Source organism: Homalodisca vitripennis, chromosome 4 (genome assembly GCF_021130785.1).
Source record: "Homalodisca vitripennis isolate AUS2020 chromosome 4, UT_GWSS_2.1, whole genome shotgun sequence".
NCBI lineage: Eukaryota > Metazoa > Arthropoda > Insecta > Hemiptera > Cicadellidae > Homalodisca > Homalodisca vitripennis.
In genome coordinates this window covers 147,518,646-147,537,832 of record NC_060210.1, presented here as the reverse complement: position 1 = coordinate 147,537,832, position 19,187 = coordinate 147,518,646, and the positions used below count along the sequence as shown (strand labels likewise).

At 33.0% G+C, this 19,187-nt stretch overlaps 1 protein-coding gene across 28 annotated transcripts in view; it reads right to left on the bottom strand.

The window, feature by feature from the left end:
* LOC124360280 (basement membrane-specific heparan sulfate proteoglycan core protein) overlaps positions 1–19,187 on the bottom strand; it is a 528,539-nt gene that overhangs the window by 338,161 nt on the left and 171,191 nt on the right. For all 28 annotated transcript variants that reach the window (XM_046813745.1, XM_046813754.1, XM_046813763.1 and 25 more), the window contains one exon: positions 16,171–16,293. In XM_046813745.1, the coding sequence (XP_046669701.1) occupies positions 16,171–16,293 (123 nt within the window). The remainder of the gene's footprint in view (positions 1–16,170; positions 16,294–19,187) is intronic.

Genomic DNA, 19,187 nt, shown 5'->3' with positions numbered 1-19,187 from the left:
TTTCCAAGCATTAAAATAAAAATAGTTTTCTTTGTTATTTACCATGTACTAATCATGACAAATTTAATGAGAAGCTGATGTTTTGTTTTTTTATGGCCTAGTTTTATGTCTTTTGACAGTTTTTTCTATGTTGGCTTTTATGAAAGTTGGCATGGCAATTTTTAAACGTTTATCCATTTAAAACCAGTAAGTATAATAAGAAAAATTTACAGGCTAAATTGCAATTATATAAGTTTAAACATTTATAATTATGAACTGTTCAAGGGAAAAAGATACAAATAGGACCCACTGCAATGCAAGATACTACCATATGTCATGTGACATATATTTTGACTTAACAAATCATTTAGTAGTGGTAAAATTAGGAATTCTGACTTAAGGAAAATGTCTTTAAATTGGTTTATCATCCCATATGGTTTAAACTATTCCAATCCTTTTAAAAAATAATGAAAATACCTTTTAATATATTTAAGACATTGTAGCTGCAAATCAACTTGTTTAGAACTTTGATGCTTCCATTGAACATTGTTTAAAACTGTTTAATGTTGGTGATTTTTTTTACTTTTTGATCTCTGATAAGTTAAAAAATGTAAATAAAACATTTTTATTTCATTTATTTCTCAAGAAAAATGTTATTTAGCAGTATTATTGTTTAAACACTCTAATAACCCGCATACAACCTTATAATTTCCTTAGAACCACAGTACATTATTGGATCCATCAAGAATTAAATACCCCTAGTTAATATTCAATTGAAACATGTTCTATGACATTTATATTTGTTTTATAGTATCCATGTTTTACTTTTTTTTATGCTTTTATAACAAGAACTTTAGAGTTTACCACAACCTAAGGGTACAAATTTAATGGAATAAATGTTTATATTCCATTAAAATTTATTTCAAAGCTGTAAAATTATTCAAAACTGTTTTTGAGCCTTAGTGACACTGAGATTCAGTAAGAAAATAACTTTTAATTGATTAACCATTCAAGTATGATTTTTATTAATCTGTAAATGTCTTATTAGTGTTACATCTGTTAAAATATGTTTAAGACCTGATCATACGAGTAGTGGTGATAAGTACACTAATTTTTCTCTTTTACAAAACCTGAATGTTTCTTATACTTAGTGAGAAAAAATCATTTTGCTATTGATTGTAACACTTAAATAATAGATGTTTTCTTTTTTTCGCCATTTTTATTTGTACCGAGATACTCAATGTTTGCGATAGTAATTTAAAAAATGGGTAAAAAGTGATTGATTATAAAGTGTAAGTATAAACATGGTGAGGGACAAGTGGGACTTCACAGATGTCTCCCAGAGTCACAAGTATTGAGTAAATGAGAAAAATTAAAATGAGTTGCTTCGCCTGCTGCAAATCCTGTAATATGTTTTCAACATTTTAATTGTTTTCTCTTTGTATACAACCACTTATGTTATTGAGATAAATGTGTGGAGGGGATGTGTATAACATACATATTTAATCCATATTTCAATATTTTTAATCCCTCGATGAAGAAAACCATATATTTTGTGGTTAAATGACACCATAATAATATCTTTAAAATGGTTATTCACTGAAGATTTTAATTTCTTCTAAAATGTTATTTATTAAATCTGTTTAAAAATATAATGCTGATCATTTTCTAAATCAGTTGGTGTGAGGTCTGCTCACTAAGGTATAACAGGATAACTGGCTTATAATGAGCTTTAAACCAGTTTGGTACTGTATGTTTAGATTGTCAGTAAATCAATGACAACAAGTTGTCTCTTTGATTGCTCTGATGTATGAACTATATTAAAAATGCACAAAATTTTTGTTACCTGACATGTGCGCAATAAACAATTGAACATTACATTGGATGTTTGTACTTGTAGTACAGGAAATAACTATAGAATGTTTGAATTGTTGATAATGTTATGAGTATGTTTTGTAATAAAGCAAGTACAAGATCTTGATGTAAAATATTTGCCCATAAAATCTCTCTATATTCCGTGTTACTAGATCAATAGCTTAACTAGAAGGAAGGATTACAGCGATAGAATCTCCCCAGAAGTTCCAAAAGTTTAAAAAATAGATATATAACAGCAATATAACTTGTTTGAAACATAGTAGTTAAATTTTTTACTTTGAATAAATATTATGCTTATCCAATACATTTTAATTTAGATTTATTCCATATCCTGTGGCGCGGTGTACTCTCAATCAGTTCATCATCCCTCAAAGCCACGTCTTAGTAACGCCACTGCAGCAGATTTTAAGTGTCGTCATTTTGATTTATTATTGAGAGAATAAATTTTAAAAATTAATCTTATTATAAATTCTGTAACTGCACAAGGTGTTCAAATAGGCAGGAGTTTGAAAACCCAGGCTATTATAATTGTATTGTTAGATCTTTAAATTAGTAGGTTTTTACAATAAACACAGTTGGTTTCACTGCGAGTTAATCACACAACATAGCTTGAGCCTGAAAATAGTTCTACATAAGTGCTCTCACTCTTGACTAGGCCAAATTAAAGCGGATTGAAAATTTTGCTATTAAGAATTTTTTACATGCAAGGCTACAACTCAAGGTTTCTCTGAATATTGAAAATTCGTAATTAAATTATTTTTAAACAGTGCTTCAGCTACTCAAAAGTGTTTTTAGATAAAAAAATCATCATGATATAACTTAACATAATATATATTATAACAAAATTCATTTGATAATGCCGATGTACTGGATTGCTCAAATCCTTAGTAAACAAGGTTCAAACATGATAAATGTAATTATTTTTAGTTTTAATTGAACACACTGGTATTATAAAGGAAATTATTGATAGTTTCTGATAAACTAGTACTTTTGTTTATTCTGTCTGGTTAACCAGTTATTCTGGTTGTTGGTATTCAACCTAATCTTCAGACTACAAGGCTACATCTCGCAACACATACAAGCTTATCACACTTATCTTCCATTCATGTCTTCCATACACTTAAGCATGTCAGTATCTGAAGTTGGCAATTGACAACTGATAAGCTAATTGAGAACTAACAGACATCAATTGGGATACAAAAGTGGTGAAACTTAACGAGTGAGCACTTGGATTGAAATTTCCTAATTTGGATTTCATCCAGAATTTCCTTGAAATCAGAATATTACACTCGAAAGAGCATGCCTTGTTCAGCTAATAACCCAAACTATTATTTTGTATTGGCACAGTGTCAGCAATAAAATTAGATCCACCTACTGGTAATTGATGCAGTGGTGAATTAAGAGGAATGGACGGAATAACCGCTCGCCCTCCCTCCTGTAACTTTGTGACAGAGTGGCCCACCAACCGTGAAAGCCAGGAATAAGCCGGGAATTTAACACAACAGGGGAAATTGGGAAATATTCCAGGAATCTTGTTGTAGAACCGGAAAAATCTAAAAACAAATTTTTCTTTCTCAAAAAGTTTTTGAAATCAAGAAATAATAATGATTCGGGATTTCGTTGAACGTTGACAGTGTATGGTTGCTATAGTATGTGACGTGGTTGCAGATGTGTTTATGAGTCCCACCTGAGACTGATTAACTCAAGATTTCCTCCACCATTATAGCAAAGTTTATCTCAGTTAGACCTATCCATATGGTATCATCAGGGTGGAGGGTTTTAAAGCACATGATTAAATCTATTGAACAAGCTGTGACCTGAAACACAGCCTTTCTTGTATTTATTTAATTTATAGCTGCAAGGTGTTGTTAGTGACTGAAATAAACATATAGTTATGTTGTGATGGCACCAGTAAAAATGTTATGTCGAAACTAGAGTTGGTGTACCACAGGATTCTAACCCACACTGCTGGACAGTCGTACATATGAAATTTCTACTTATATATAATTTTATATCCATGTAAATGGACCTCAAATAAAAAACTATCAGTGAGTGATTCAATCTCACCTTCTGTTACTGTTCAAAACAGCTGTTTGCTTGCTCTTAATATTTTATTTTTATTGTTATAGTGTGATCCAAAGTGATTGTGATTTTCCTTCTTTTATACAAAATTTTCCAATTCCAATTGTTTAGGTAGGACATACAAATAGGGAAAATTATTATGTAATTTCACCAAACATAACATATTCCACATAGCTCAAAACCGTCTTATATATATATATATATATATATATATATATATATATATATATCACAGCTTGTGAACATGATAACTACTCAACGAAAGCCGAATTAAGTTAAAACTTGGTACAGAAGTTGAACTTCTAAATATCTAGGCTAAGTTTTTTGGCCACCTCAGTATGCCATTTTGTTTCAATACAGGAAGCATTACATTTTTTTTAAATTCAAAACTCTGGGAATCGACCTAGGAGAATAAAGTGTTCTGCAATGCTTATATTATAAAATTTCCTAAATTGTTTGTAATATACAACTTTTATATCAAACGTTTTACAAATATGAATTACCTGTAAATCCTATAAGAAATAAATTATAGTTAAGTTAAGTGGGGATATTCCTGCTGTCATCGTTGGGATATATTCCAACACTGGGAATAATCTCTGGCGTCAAAATCAACCTACTTCATCCGACTGAGCAAGAAGGACCATTTTTATTTTTTTTACTTTATTTGTATACATTAATTTTACATTATATATGTTACTATCCAAAACAAAAAATTTTACATTTAGTATATTTTGAATGCTAATATAAAAGTTATAGTGTTATTTGTGTACATCTTATAATATTAAAAAAATATTTATGAACATCACGTATCCACCATTGCGCAAATAAAGCAAATTTAAATTATTTTAATGTTATGTAGCTATTTTTTCTAAAATAAATAGTGAAAAGCATTCAACAGTCTGCCTTGCTTAAAAACTGATTACACTGCATACAAAACTTAAGATTACACAAATAGTCAAATAATGTGTCAGTTTAAATAAAAGTGTGTGCCAGTTTCATAGTAAGCTGTGCACAATAACATATGTTTTCGACAAAATTAATCTATTTTATTTCAACTGTTGTACAATTACTATCCTCTTCAGTATCGGATGACTGCACTTGTGTCACATTTCAGATAGCTAATATAAGATAAAGATGTTGACATTGTGTCACATATTATATTGCACCATCATAATATTTAATATGGTAACCGTGCATTCAACAGAACCTTTGTATTACATATGTAGCAGTCATTGATACATGGGAACTAACATAACACTGGATATCCAAAGCAGACCTCCCCTATTACTATGTACTCTTCAAGAAAGAAGATATGGGGATTATGTACCAAAATTGCTACATCAAGTTGTCATGGGTGACATTTGGACTCTCTCCCTCTCTCTCTGAGTTTAAAATATATGTTGAAATGTTATGCACCATTTCTCCTACACATAGGTCAACTTGGTAAGCAGTAACTATTCACCACCATCAATTCCATTCTTAGCACACGCATGTTGCTTCTCAATCTATTCAGAATGGAGACTGTAATAGGTTATACAAGCAGTTGTAATGGCTTATACAAGCTTTGCAACCTACTCAGCATCAAAGCAGACAGTAAAAGACAATGCATTTTTGGCAAGATATAAAGAAACAGGTACAATAGCTTTTACAGTAGATGTAACCTTGGACACTTCCAAAATCATGCGTAAAGAGAGTTCTCATCTGTAAAACGGATTGTCATCTCCTTTAATTGCTCAAATCCTTATTTCAAATTCATAAGTAATATATTTTATCCAATTGAAATATTTCATAGTTGAGGCTTGTTCTTGCTCAATTAAACTTCTAGTAATAATCAGGGACTGAATGATGTGGATATAAAATGTTATTCTAGTAAGACCAGATAGACATTGTAAAATAAAAATGAAATCCGTGTTAGTTTCTAGTGATCAACATGGTTTATCACATTAGTCAGTGTGGAATATAATAATTCGTAGAATCACTTCATTAAATACAAGATGTAATTTAAATCACGCTATTGCATTGTAATTTCTACAAATTATTGAACAAAAAAGAATAAGTGCTTCCTTTTAATGTTTTAATTAGCCAGTTCTATATTGATAACACACACATTTAAGTTTTGTAAAATTTGCTTTATTTTACATTGTTTACATGAGTTAGTATCAAGGCAATGGATTCTTGACCAAAGATCAAACATATGGAACATTTGGAAGAAATTATTTTATTCTGTTTTCCTCTCTGTGAGTTTATAATGAACATCTTTCTGACACCAACCATGTGAGTAGCTGACTGGAGTTTTGTCATACTGTTTAAATCTGCTGAGATGTTTTAATGATTACATAATTTATTAGGATTTAGTTTGTATGTTTTGGTTTTTATTAATTCATATAAATCACTCAAACACATTTGATGAGATAGAATAGTTGTATAAAGGTTAAATTAAGGTTAATTTTAAAAAGTTAGGACTAATAACAAAGTTGTAAGTAACCAATTCAGGGAGGGTTCATATATTTCAACAGCCTGATTAACTCTGCTTCATATGAAATCCAGGTCGAAAATATGTGCAGTTTATTCATGTTTTAATCAACTATCATCTTACAAGAGTAGGATTTAAATGAGAAGCCCAATATTTAGAAGTTAAGTGTTGTTTTAATTGCCTTGTGTTTGAAACTGCTTTATATATATGGCAGTACACAGGGATGTCACATTTGGTATCGAAATACTATATACAGCACAGTTGTGATAGCTTTATCCAATGTTGTCTGAATTATACCACAAGAGTAATTCAACACTGATGAGGACGTCATAAATCCCATCAATTTTGAAAAAGAAGTGATGACGACTTTTGTAATATTCACGCTATGAATGAATGAAGATTTGGGTAGCTTTTGGGCTGATGCATATCAGCCTTACAACTCATTGTACTAACCCAGTGTGATTCTTAGATAGGGAGTCCTAAGTTTGTTTCTTTCATGAGCTGAAGAATTGTGGCTCAAATTGTGTTGGTTTGACATCCTCCAGAGATTGAGTTTCCAGCAGTCTCTTGCTCTTAGATGCCTGTGCAACACAGTTAAAGAGGACATGTTTCACAGTTTCAGTTTCCTCTCTGCAAAGATGACATAAAGGTTCATTGCCATAGAACCCTAGCTTTGCAAAATGAGTCCTGAAGTGGCCATGTCCAGTACGGAAACCAATTACCCTCCTCAATTTATATCTGTCCAAGCCACACAAGGATCTGATAAGCTTGCCATTGAGGGAGAAGATTTTTGCAGAGTTTATGGTCAGATTGGCACAGCTACCTATGACTGAGCCCATTTTTTAACTGCGTTTGCAGAAGGCTGGCTCCAGAACCAATAAATGTGTCCTGAGCTGCCTTTTTAGCTCCAGAGGTTCTCTATGATATTTATTTCCTTTTAATAAGCTAGTGTGTCTGCAATAACTCATGAGAGGGACCCCACCCCCTCATTGTGTTGTCCTATGCGATTGCAGAGTGATACTTGTAGTAATATGGCTGGAGCAAACATTTTTCCTTGTCTGGAATTTTTTGAAGCTAGTTGGAATGATCTTCTACAGAATGATCTTCTATTTGTCAGTGTTACTTTGTCTGACTTTTTGTATGTTACGGACTGCTCCAAATTTACAATGATTTAGCTGAACACTCAACAGGTTTAGAATTCTAGGGGTAGTATTTTGTTAATTTGATTACTATATTTTCAGTGTTTATGTTATTTATTAACACCTTCACTGCAGCTCTATACTGAGCGAGACCAACTACTGTCAATCTTGTTCTGTGCTATAAGGCATTAGCCACAGTCAATGTGTTAAAACATTCGCTGCGGTATAGTCCAGTCATTTAAGGTTTTATCTGCGGAAAAATTCCTAGTGAGCTGAATTTTGGTGTACACCTTCATTATAGCATTGTAATGAAGATGTGAAAAATCAACATTGATATTGTGCCGGCTAAAAAAAGTTATAAGTTTTGCAGAAAAATGCAAGACATTGTTTGTAGATAATCGTATGAGGAATACTTTTTATAATGACCTTTATTGACCTCTGAGCCATAGGTTGTGATATATTCGCGAAAAACTGATTTTCATGACCTTTTGACCCTTATAACTTTGTTAGCTGACACAATATGAATGTCGATTTTTCACATCTTCATTAAAATGCTATAATGAAGGTGTATAACAAAACTCAGCTCACTAGGAATTTTTCCACAGATTGAGGTTTAAAAAACCTAAAATGACTGGACTAGAACATACGAGAACCCATAAAAACGGAAAAATAAAAATTCATAAAAACTTACTGTAAGTGTTCTGAAGATCAGAATATGAAGATAGCATCGACTTTCTGTCACAGAGGTAGTAACTGAGCATATGATCAGCTCTATCAACTCCACTCATAAATGCAATATATTTTATAATGGGGAGAAGCTTTAGTCCAATTTACCTCCTATGTTCATGAAATATACCATCTCGTTTTCGTGCTCTGTAGAGATGTACATCTTGACCTGCTTGTCCTCCCCTTTGCCAATCATAACACTATTCCAATATCTGGTGATTGTTTCACCAGTTTTTAGTGCTGTTGATTTTACATCAGTTGGGATTACCAGTTGTAGAATAACATTGAAAAAGCATTTAGAATGCTTTGGCCATTCAAACAATATTGTTATTTTAAATTGGTTGACATTATAAATGTTTCAAGATCATCTACTATGTTTTTTCAAGATCACCTGGAGGTTTTCTGGTTCTTTTGGATATCACTCATCACAACTGGTAAGCTATTATAGTTTATACCCACTTTAAAAAATCCTTTGTCAAACATTTGGGCTATTGTCTGGACAGTTCTGTCGATAACTTACAATTAAGATCGTAATATAATATAATATGATTTTATAGCGCAATGAACCAAAATAGCATCAACTAAAGCAAAATCGTGAGTTTGGATTTTGCTGCATATTGTGTACATAATGGGGGCTTTTTGCTACAGCCAACATGTTAAATGATTTTGAATGGATGAGTTTTATATTTGTTAAAAAAATTGTAAATAATTAATTATAACTAGCGTTTTATTACTAGAACTCCAGCGATTTATGGGTATAGAGTATCTCTCAGAAGAAGAGGGGGGAGGGAATTTTAAAAAACAAAGGTTTCAAAACAGTGCTTTTATGTATTACTTTAGTACAGTGAAAAGTTTTCCCCACAAACCAAATGCGACTGTCTTTTTCAGAGAGAGGTACCAGAACACCATTCCAATGTGTTTCACAAGAATAGAACACTGATTATAATAACTCACACAAAAACATACTGTTTCTAAAACTCCAAATCTGTAGAAAGTTTTGTAAGTGATAGAGGGCTTTAAAATTCTAGAAAATAATATTACTAACAAATCATCTAATTAAAAATTGTCAAAGTAACAACTTGTACAAATTAACCTACAAAACTACTAATACAGTAGACTCCCTCTCGTTCGGCCACCTCGGGACCGGACCCCCGGCCGAACTAAAGAATGGCCGAACTATCCAAAGTTAGCAAAAATAAGACCGTTTTAACTTCTAAAACGTACTTTCGATCGTCATACAGTCTGTAAATATTTGTGAAACATGTGCAAATAGTATTTTAAGAGTTTTATGTAGCAAATAAACTAAACTAGGCCTAGGGTAAGTGCTAACTTATAACTTACCACTGGCAGTTGGAGTTGTAAACACGTACTGTATTCGAAACTCAAAGTTTCTATTTATCACACACAAAATAACGAAAATAAAACCTCACAAAACAAACATATACAAACACAAATTTGCAGTATGTACATGGTTATAAAAGTAAAATTTTCTACTGTATAAAAAGGTTTAAAAGAAATCAGTAATTTTTCGTTGCACTTTTTCTTCAATAGCTTTCTTCCTTGCATATTCATGCCACTTCCTCAAAAACATGACGTCGACTGTTGTAGAAGTCGTCTGTTGCTCAATATAGGTTGTAGCCAGTTGCAGGGCTGCCACCCCCTCTGCGTGACTCATTTGACCCTCGTCGTCTACCTCACCGTCAACATCGTCTTCTTCTTCTACGTCTTGGGTATCTTGACGCTGTAAAACCGACTGAGCTATTTCTTCATCATTCAAAACTTCATTATCGAGCTCCTTTTCAGCGGTCAACCACTCCAAAACATCTTGTTCCACAATGTCTTCAGTGTGAGGCAGTCGCATTAAGTCACTTAGGATTTCTACCCGTTCCTCTGTTTCATGTTCAAGGTCGGGTACACCAAGATTATTTCCGTCCTTTTCAAAGGCTTTTTCAATGTCTGGCCAGACTTTTCTCCATGACTTTGTTATTGTCAAGGCTGTTACTTCATCATAGGCCTTAGCCACCATGAAAATGACGTCCTTCACGTTGATTGTTTTTAACACTTGGATTAGGTCTGTTTGTTCATCGTTTTCTAGCTTGAATAGAACTTCTGAAAGGAGCTTTCTCCGGTATTTCCTTTTAACACATTCAGTGACACCCTGATCCATTGGCTGTTGGAGACTTGTCACATTGGGGGGCAGAAAATACAGTTTTATTCCAGTCTCACCCTCACATGTCAGTTCATCCGGGTGGGTAGGCGCATTGTCGAGAAGAAGAAATGCGCTTACAGGAAGTTTCAAACTCAACAAATGACTTTTTACTTTAGGCACGAACTCACAAATAAACCACTCTTTGAATAAATGAGAATCCATCCAAGCCGATTTCTGTGACCGGTAGTACACTGGTAGCTTTGACATGTCCAAGTTTTTAAATGCCCTGGGTTTTGCTGACTTACCGATGACAAACAGAGGTAGTTTGTGGGTGCCTGAAGCATTGGAACAAAGAGCCACTGTGATTCTTTCCTTGCTTACTTTAAAGCCAGGAGCAGACTTTTCTTTCGCCGTAGCCAATGTTTTTCGAGGTAAAAGTTTGAAGTTTAACCCAGTTTCATCCATATTGTATACTTGTTCTGGGCTTAAGTTATTGTCGGCAATAACTTTTTCTAGTTTTTTTGTAAACTCACTTGCGGCTGCCGGGTCTGCTGATAGCTTTTCACCGTACACTCCAAGAAAATGAACGCCGTGCCTATGTTTCCAGCGTGAAAGCCAACCATCGCTTGCCACAAATGTTCCTTTCTCTTGAAGTTTATTCTGTAGGATAACAGCTTTTTCTTGTAAAATGGGGCCACTCATTGGCGTTCCTCTTCTACGTTCTTGCAAAAACCACAACCAAAGAGCATCATCAACTAACTCATTGTTAGGTTTCTTTAAAGTGCAACGAGATGCAAGATTTTTATCTGTTTCAATCTGGGTACAAAACGTCTCAATTGATTTTCTGTTTCGACGCCAATCGTTTACCGTGCTTTTACCTACTCCAAGTTCCCTACAAATATTTTGAACCGATTCACCTTTGTCTAAACGCTCTAGTTCAACCGTTGTTCTATTGTCACAAAAGTACGCTTACGTTTAACACTCATCACGAAAATAAATCCAAAACAGCAGCACACACGCAACAATACACTACACACACAAACGTTCACTCAAGGAAAGAATACAACTCTACATGTACTATACATCTCAACTCGATTAAATACAGAAGACAACTGACCTATTTAAACAAAGGAATGAGCGAATGAGCTAGATAAACTTGTCACGACCTGTTGCTAGTCGCGGCGTCGGCGAACACAGCAGATGTGCACGTGATTCATACTCAGGTGGCCGGCCGAACCATCCGGCGGCCAAACCAAACGAAGCCGAACGAGAGGGAGTCTACTGTATACTTAAATAGTATAATATTTCAAGATGACAACCACAAATTAAATCTAAATCTACCTTTCTTCTGACTATTATTGATAAGAATTAAAAGATTTATCTTCTTAAAATTACCCTCATTCATCTTCAAAACAATCACGGGTAAATACAATGTTTTCAGGATCAATAGCTCAGATTGCTGAGACATAGAAGTATGTCATATACAGCTTTTTTCATGTCATTTTATACATGTTTAGACAGGAGTAATTTTACAAACCTTCGGGTATCCATCATATTTTGTGAAACAAACACGTTTTGTGAGTTATCCAGGGTCTCCTTGTAAAATGTACCAAAAATATGAATAATTTTCCTTTACTAATATATAAAGTGTTATATATTATTGTTTTATTATGGATTTTGATTTTAAACTGTATTAATTACATATCAATCTCATAAGAAATAAATTATTAATATTTCTTTTGTCAAAAAATTCACCTACTGTATCCGAATGATCCGGTAGGACTATTTAGCTTGCAAAAGGTTAAATTGAATCCTCACGTTTATAACCACTTTAAACAAAATCTTTCAAAAATAGCTTGCCAACACAATGACAACAAGATGTGAGGTTCAGTGATAGAATTGAATGCTCTACATAATCAAACATGTAAAAACAGAAGATAATTCAGTGCCAGTAGAGCAACTTTTTTAGATTATCCCTAAAAGAAGCTCTTCTGTTGTCTACAACCCTCAGTTTTGTCCAACCATTGGGTTCTTATTCCATATTCGCCAGATGAGACCCAATGAGATTGAAACTGGTTTTGAACAGCACATATATCTGATGCAGCATAGTTTGTGTTTCAATGAGAGTTCTAGTAGTCACATCATATATTGGAATACTTGGAAAGAGAATTGAAGATGTTCTTTACGTCATTGCTGTGTGTTGGAAATCAACTATTATGACTCAACAAATTAAGTTAAATGTACTGTAAGTTCCAAATATCTGTGTAATTTTTACATTTTACAGTTGGACTGTTTAAATTTAAATTTAAAATATTAAAAAATAAGGCGTTGAAAACTAAACAATCTTTGAAAAAATTGTGTTTTTTAACCCTTACCACGCGTATTACAGGAAATCTCTCAATCAGTTTTTATTTTTTGTTGTGAATTATAGTTCGTAAAACTGCTGATATAATGTTGACCGAACCTCAGACAACAAGTGCGCTCCATTGTTCTCAGCCACCCGTTACTGATCCGAAACTGGTTGTCAAAGCAACTGAACGCCATTCCGACCTGCAGACTGGCGCGTCTTACGGGATTTTCCACATGGTGAGGGCGACAGTGCTGTTCACGAGGTCTGTGCGTAAGCTTGTTTCTGTGTTGAGTTGTGTGTTTTACGTTATTTCTGAACATTTTTACAGTTATATTATTTCAACAATTGTGACTTAAATTTTGTTTCTATGAAATAGTGAATGTATATTTGTGTTTTTATTCATTTCTTGTTAGTAATATATTAGACTAATTGTAAAAATGGCTAAACCAGATGATCAACATTTTGATCAATTTGTAAGCGACATTATGAATGTGTCGTTTTCAACTTCAATTGCACAAGGAAGTGAACCCGATGATATAGACGTGGAAGATTTGATATTACACAATGTAAGTGAAAGTGAGCCAGGAAGTGACAACCAAAAAAGTAAAGTAAATGAACGGAATATAAACACTCCTATGATCTTGGATAAAGGTAGACCTATACCACCTAATCTGCCACAACGTAATGATGGATTGATGCAACTGATAATGACTCAGCTCTCACTCATACAATTCCTGTTTATAATGTCAATTAGGGTCCTATCTTACCCAGTTTCTTTGATAGTGAAACAAAACCTATTGAATATTTTTTTCTGTATTTCAATTAAGATTTATTGTCCTTCATATGTAATGAAACCAACCATTATGCCAAAAGAAGAAAGAGTGAGTGTACTTCCCCCAGAGCACGAATAAATAGATGGAATGATATTTCTATACCTGACCTGAAAAATTTTCTAGTAAACATGGACTTATGCCTCTCCCTAGTACTGAAACATACTTCTAGTATCTACTAAACACAGAGAATACCATTTTTCCGTGATTTATTTTCTAATCCAATTTTTTAATATATTTTGGATCCTTCATTTCACTTACGAGAATCCCAAGGCAAGAAAGAAAGGATATCTAACTACGCCAATAGTAGATCACTTGAAAAAAATGTGTAGACTCTTTTTCTCACCCAAAGATTTCATTGATATAGACAAAAGTACCGTTTCATTCAAAGGAAGTGTTAGTTTTAGAGTATACAACCCTCAAAAACCTGTCAAGTTTGGCATGAAAATTTTTGTTGTTTCTGATTGCAGCAATGGTTATATTTACAACTTCATACCGTACTTTGGTAAGGAAATACTGATCCCTGGTACAAATTTATTGAAAAGAATGACTGAATAGTTACAAAGTTTTGACTGAATCTGTGAGGATGCAGAATGAATCTGAACCAAAATCTGGACTTCACGTTTATACTAATTGCTATTATACCAGTCCAGCAGTTGCACTAGAACTTATAAAAATAATTGTTTTATTATTGGTACGGTGATGCAAACTAGATCTGGTATACCAAAAAACCTAAAGAAACAATTTAAAAAATGAAAAAAGGGGAAGTAAAATCTTACAGAAAAGGAAAATTTTAGTTTTGTGCTGGAAAGATAAATGCGTTGTGACTATGCTTAGTCCCAAACGTAAAAGAGACTAGTACAACATGACAGATGTTCCGAATAAGTGACCGGGAAAGACATTGATTGTGAAACTGGATGTGGTCTTGGATTATACTGCACACATGGCCACAGTTGATAGCCATTTTATTTCGTCTTACTAATTTATAAGGCGTACAAAAAAATGGTTTAGAAAAACTTTTTCTGGCTTTTGGAAGTTGCTATTGTAAACTCTTACTTATTGTATAAAACCAAACAAGCTCAATACAATAAGGAACCCATGACACACAAAGAATTCAGGGATAGCCTCAGTCAAAATCTTGTAAAAGAAAGAGTTTCATAATAAAAGAAGTGGAAACCAGGACGAGACCTCAGGGACCACCTGAAGACTGGCTGGAGGGATGTCACTTCCTGTCGAAGAAGACAAAGGGCACAAGATGCATTGTGCATTTGAAAAAAGGACTTCAGAAGGAAACTATTTACTTTTGTAAGACGTGCACTTCAAACCCAACTCTGCATCCAGATGAATGAATGCTTCGAAGTGTTTCATTCACACAAATTTTTGAAATTGGCAAATTCCATGTTTTGTTATACATTTTAATCTGTAAAAAATATAAGTCTTTAAAAAATTCTGTCTTTATGTTTTTCTTCTTATAATAATTTCAGAAATCTTAAATCATATAGAACTTTAAACAAATTAAAAATTTATTTTTTATGCTAATAGCACGCTAGGGGGAAATATAGGAATTTGTATTCAGCGCTCTAAGGGTTAATACCACTTATTGAACAATGATTACTATGTAATGTAGCTACTCATGTTATGAACATACAATTTATGTACACAATTTCAATACTTTAGGGTCACTATCATTAGCCTGCCAAAGATCTGCCTACAAGTGTTATCATTGGGTATTGCATCGTAGAAAACAGTTTTGTGCTAGTTGTAGATTACTTCCTTCATTTCATGTTGTACACTATGCAAAATATTGAGGAAACAGTCTAATCCAATGATAATTTGGAGTAAAATTCAATATTGGCTCTCAGAAAAGTAGTTTCTGTCATCCTTTATTAAAAAAACTAATATATAGATAACTACCCAATTAAATCAATTATCCTCCTCTAATAGTTACATAGGTGCTATTTTGAACAACAGGCACTTTACACCTTACCATACATAACAATTCTGGCTAGAATCAAACTATAACTTTTGCAAAGATTGAAGACTGTTGGAGCAACAGTTTTAAATAGTACTACATGTTAATAAAACAATACTTTTCCAATACGGTTTTATTTTAGGACGAGGTCCAAAGGTTTCATCATCAGGTGACTCCACAAATAGTGTATTATTTGATTGATATATATATGACTTCAGAGGATAGTCTGATAAGGTTTGATACAAATATTTTATGTATATGTGATGGCTATCTATATATCCATTACATGACCCATCAACCAATACTAAACAAAATTTTGTGCTTTTGAAATACATTAATTTCACTTTGAAACCAATTGTGTTACACTACTCATTTTATCCTCTACTGTTGTATGTGAATTTGGATAGCTTAAACTGGATATTTAAACTGAAAAATCGTTGTCTCTGGAAATAGAGTGACATGGAATGAACTGAGTATGTCAAAATGCATACAAAACGGATGGATCATATTCTTGACACATTGGGATGAGGTAAAAATGAGATGTGTTGTGTCAATTCACACAAGAGCTTTCCCACTTGGGACACTATACACTTACCTTTGGGAATATCAGGGCAGTTTTCCTCGTCCAGCTTGTCGATACACTGGTACACACCGTCACACACTTGACTCAGGGGGATGCACCGTGTCAGGTCACACATGAACTCTTCTAGGCCACATTCTGCAACAACAAAAGAGAGGTTTTTTTCACTGAGATATCATATTATATGAATTTGAACATTAATAGTCCAATCTCCATAGATCAGGTTATATAACACTGAAATCGAGGAGGGTTTTCCGGAAGTTATTTGGGAACCTCTCATATAACAGATTATATTTGTTGCTGCTTTTCCCAAGTTAGCCTGTAATAAAATTGTTAATGTTTGTAAACAGTTCTATAGAATGTGTGTCTCAATGGATGATAAGATTCTTTAATTATATTGCTAAACAGGGTGACCTATTTGTCAGCTGTTGTTACCAATATTTACGTTCCGGTTAATGTGACTGAAGCAGTAGTTTCATTGAGTTTAAAAATTTTCGAACAATGTTTATGACTGTAGTAAGTTTCAGCCTAGGAGTTGCCTAATGGTTGCACTTGATAGTGGTTTATGATGAATTAAGCATTTTTCATTTAAACTGTACAGTAACTTATGTATAGCTCACATTGCCTTCTTGGAGTGAACTTCAGTCTATAAGATGGCTCACTCATCTTAAAAGCGTTAAAACAAGCAAAATATTATCAAAATAAAGATATTGCTCTAGTTGTGACTGACAATAAATGAATATTTAACTTTTTTTTTATTCTCTTTTAAGCTTCAGCTCTTGGCTCTGCTGGCTTGTTTTTGGTTACTGTGGCTGTTATTCCTATCATGATTGGACCTCCCCGGGATGTGAACCCGTGATCTCTCAGTTAGAGAGTCGTGACTGTATTCACTAGTCTATGGTGTTGGTCAAAACAACTTACCAGATGTAAATAACCATATTATCTAGTTTAACTTTATCACAGTTGATTATTGCATAAATAAATATTATTGTAAGATATTTTCTTGCTTATATCAATTTAATGTAGTTTGATTTTTTACATTTTGATATTATAGCTATTAGTTCTTTATAAGAAAAAGAATTTTTTTTTTATGATATTGAAGTTTGTTATAATACAAAGAGACATATAGGAATAATGTTATACATCTTTATAGGTAACACCTTTTAAGTTATACAAGTTTGTCTGAAAAATATTTGGCCTTGACTTTGGCAAGAATAAGTCATTCATCAGCAACTGAGACCTAGTTCCTTTCAAAATAATCCCATCTACAAATCTCGACTGTCGTTCGATGCTCCTCCCATCTCCGGAAACAAACCTTAAACTCATTTTTTTGAGTGGTTAACAGATCTCTTATCACATATTGTCTGATATGTTCTACGTCCCAAAATGTTTTCTTTCAGTGGAATTGTAAAGTTTGGGATTAGCTGGAAATGACATGCAGCTATTTCAGAACTATAGAAAGAGTGTCACAGCTATTTAATATTTTGTTTTAATAAAGGATTACATAAGATTTAATGAATGAGCTTATTTATTTAACAAATCCAGATTATCTTGTAAAATTTTTAGATAGGAAATCTTTTGACTATTCACCAATAAAAGCAAAACAAATTTTGCAAAAACTTGTTAATTTTAACATTTTTTAGCAAAATTTCACTAAGTGCTCATTTTTAGATGACAAGATTTTCCTCTAAATCAATGGTTTTACTTATTTGCCACATGAACAAGTTAAATTTTTTCAGGATTTCTGGTGGTTTACAGGCCTGCCAAATTGGGGTTACTCTCCACTAAATTTTCATCACTGAATCTCAGAAACCACACTTTTATCTGAGTATCACCCATAGACCATCACTCAAAGTTTTGTATATAACAGAGATAGACTGAAGCAGATGGCCAAAATCAAATGCAAATTCTTTGCTCAAGACTAAAAAGCGTTACTAACATATATTATATATGAAACAGAGCCTTATGACTCACTAACTGGGTGGAGTGCAGAGAACGATCCCTCTTCTATCTCCATCAGAAATCAGAGATGGTCGGTCATGTAACAATAAGCTACCAAAAGGAGGTTGGATACTTTTCAGACAAACTTTGTATATCCAAAATAAGATTCCTTTATATCTTCAGTATTTAAAATAGTATTCATTTAGAAGATTGTTTTATATTTTAATTTTTGCAATGAAAAGTAGACACTGCCTAGAAGGTACTAACAGCTTTCCCAATCTAAAAAACAAACTAACTGCAAGTTTGTAGACACGAACTTACAAAATCTTAAAAAATGAATCTGACTGTTTGGAAAAATATTGCCAGTTGCAGACAAATAATAATTGGAATATATTATGTAGGCGACTTTAGTTTCATACACCTGCATTTTTCATAATGTACTTATGACTGACCTAATGGGTCACTCTGTATATTGTCTATTTGAGATGAATGTACTTTATTTTGCATAACACATCAATTACAGCTAACAAAATATTTAATATCAATACATATATATGTTATAGTTTATTGTTATTGATTCATTTTAGCACTGGATGAAACTACATCTCTTGGTGTGGCAAAGCCCTACTAAAAGGGCATTTTATGTTTTAGCAGAAATAAATTTTAGCATACCTATCTCGTGACTTAATTAAGTTATGAATTTTTTATAAAAGTACTGTCTTGTACTTTACATATTATTATGATTTTAAATAATATGTAAAAAATATAATATATGTATATATATATATATATATATATATATACACCCTGTATATATATATATATATATATATATATATATATACTGTATTTAAAATTATTTTAAAATATTATATAAAGTAAAGCATTTTATCACTTTTGTTAAGTTATATCTAACTTTAAAGGAAATCATGAAGAGCTTAACCCAACCATTACTGACATCACCACTTAAACCTTTATTAACCCTTTGCGCTCCAAAGGCCAGCAGCACTGGCCACACCAAGGTTGCAGACAGCTCACATTAGTTTTGCAATAGTTTGTCCTCGCAACTCGTATGACCAGCATGGATGGCC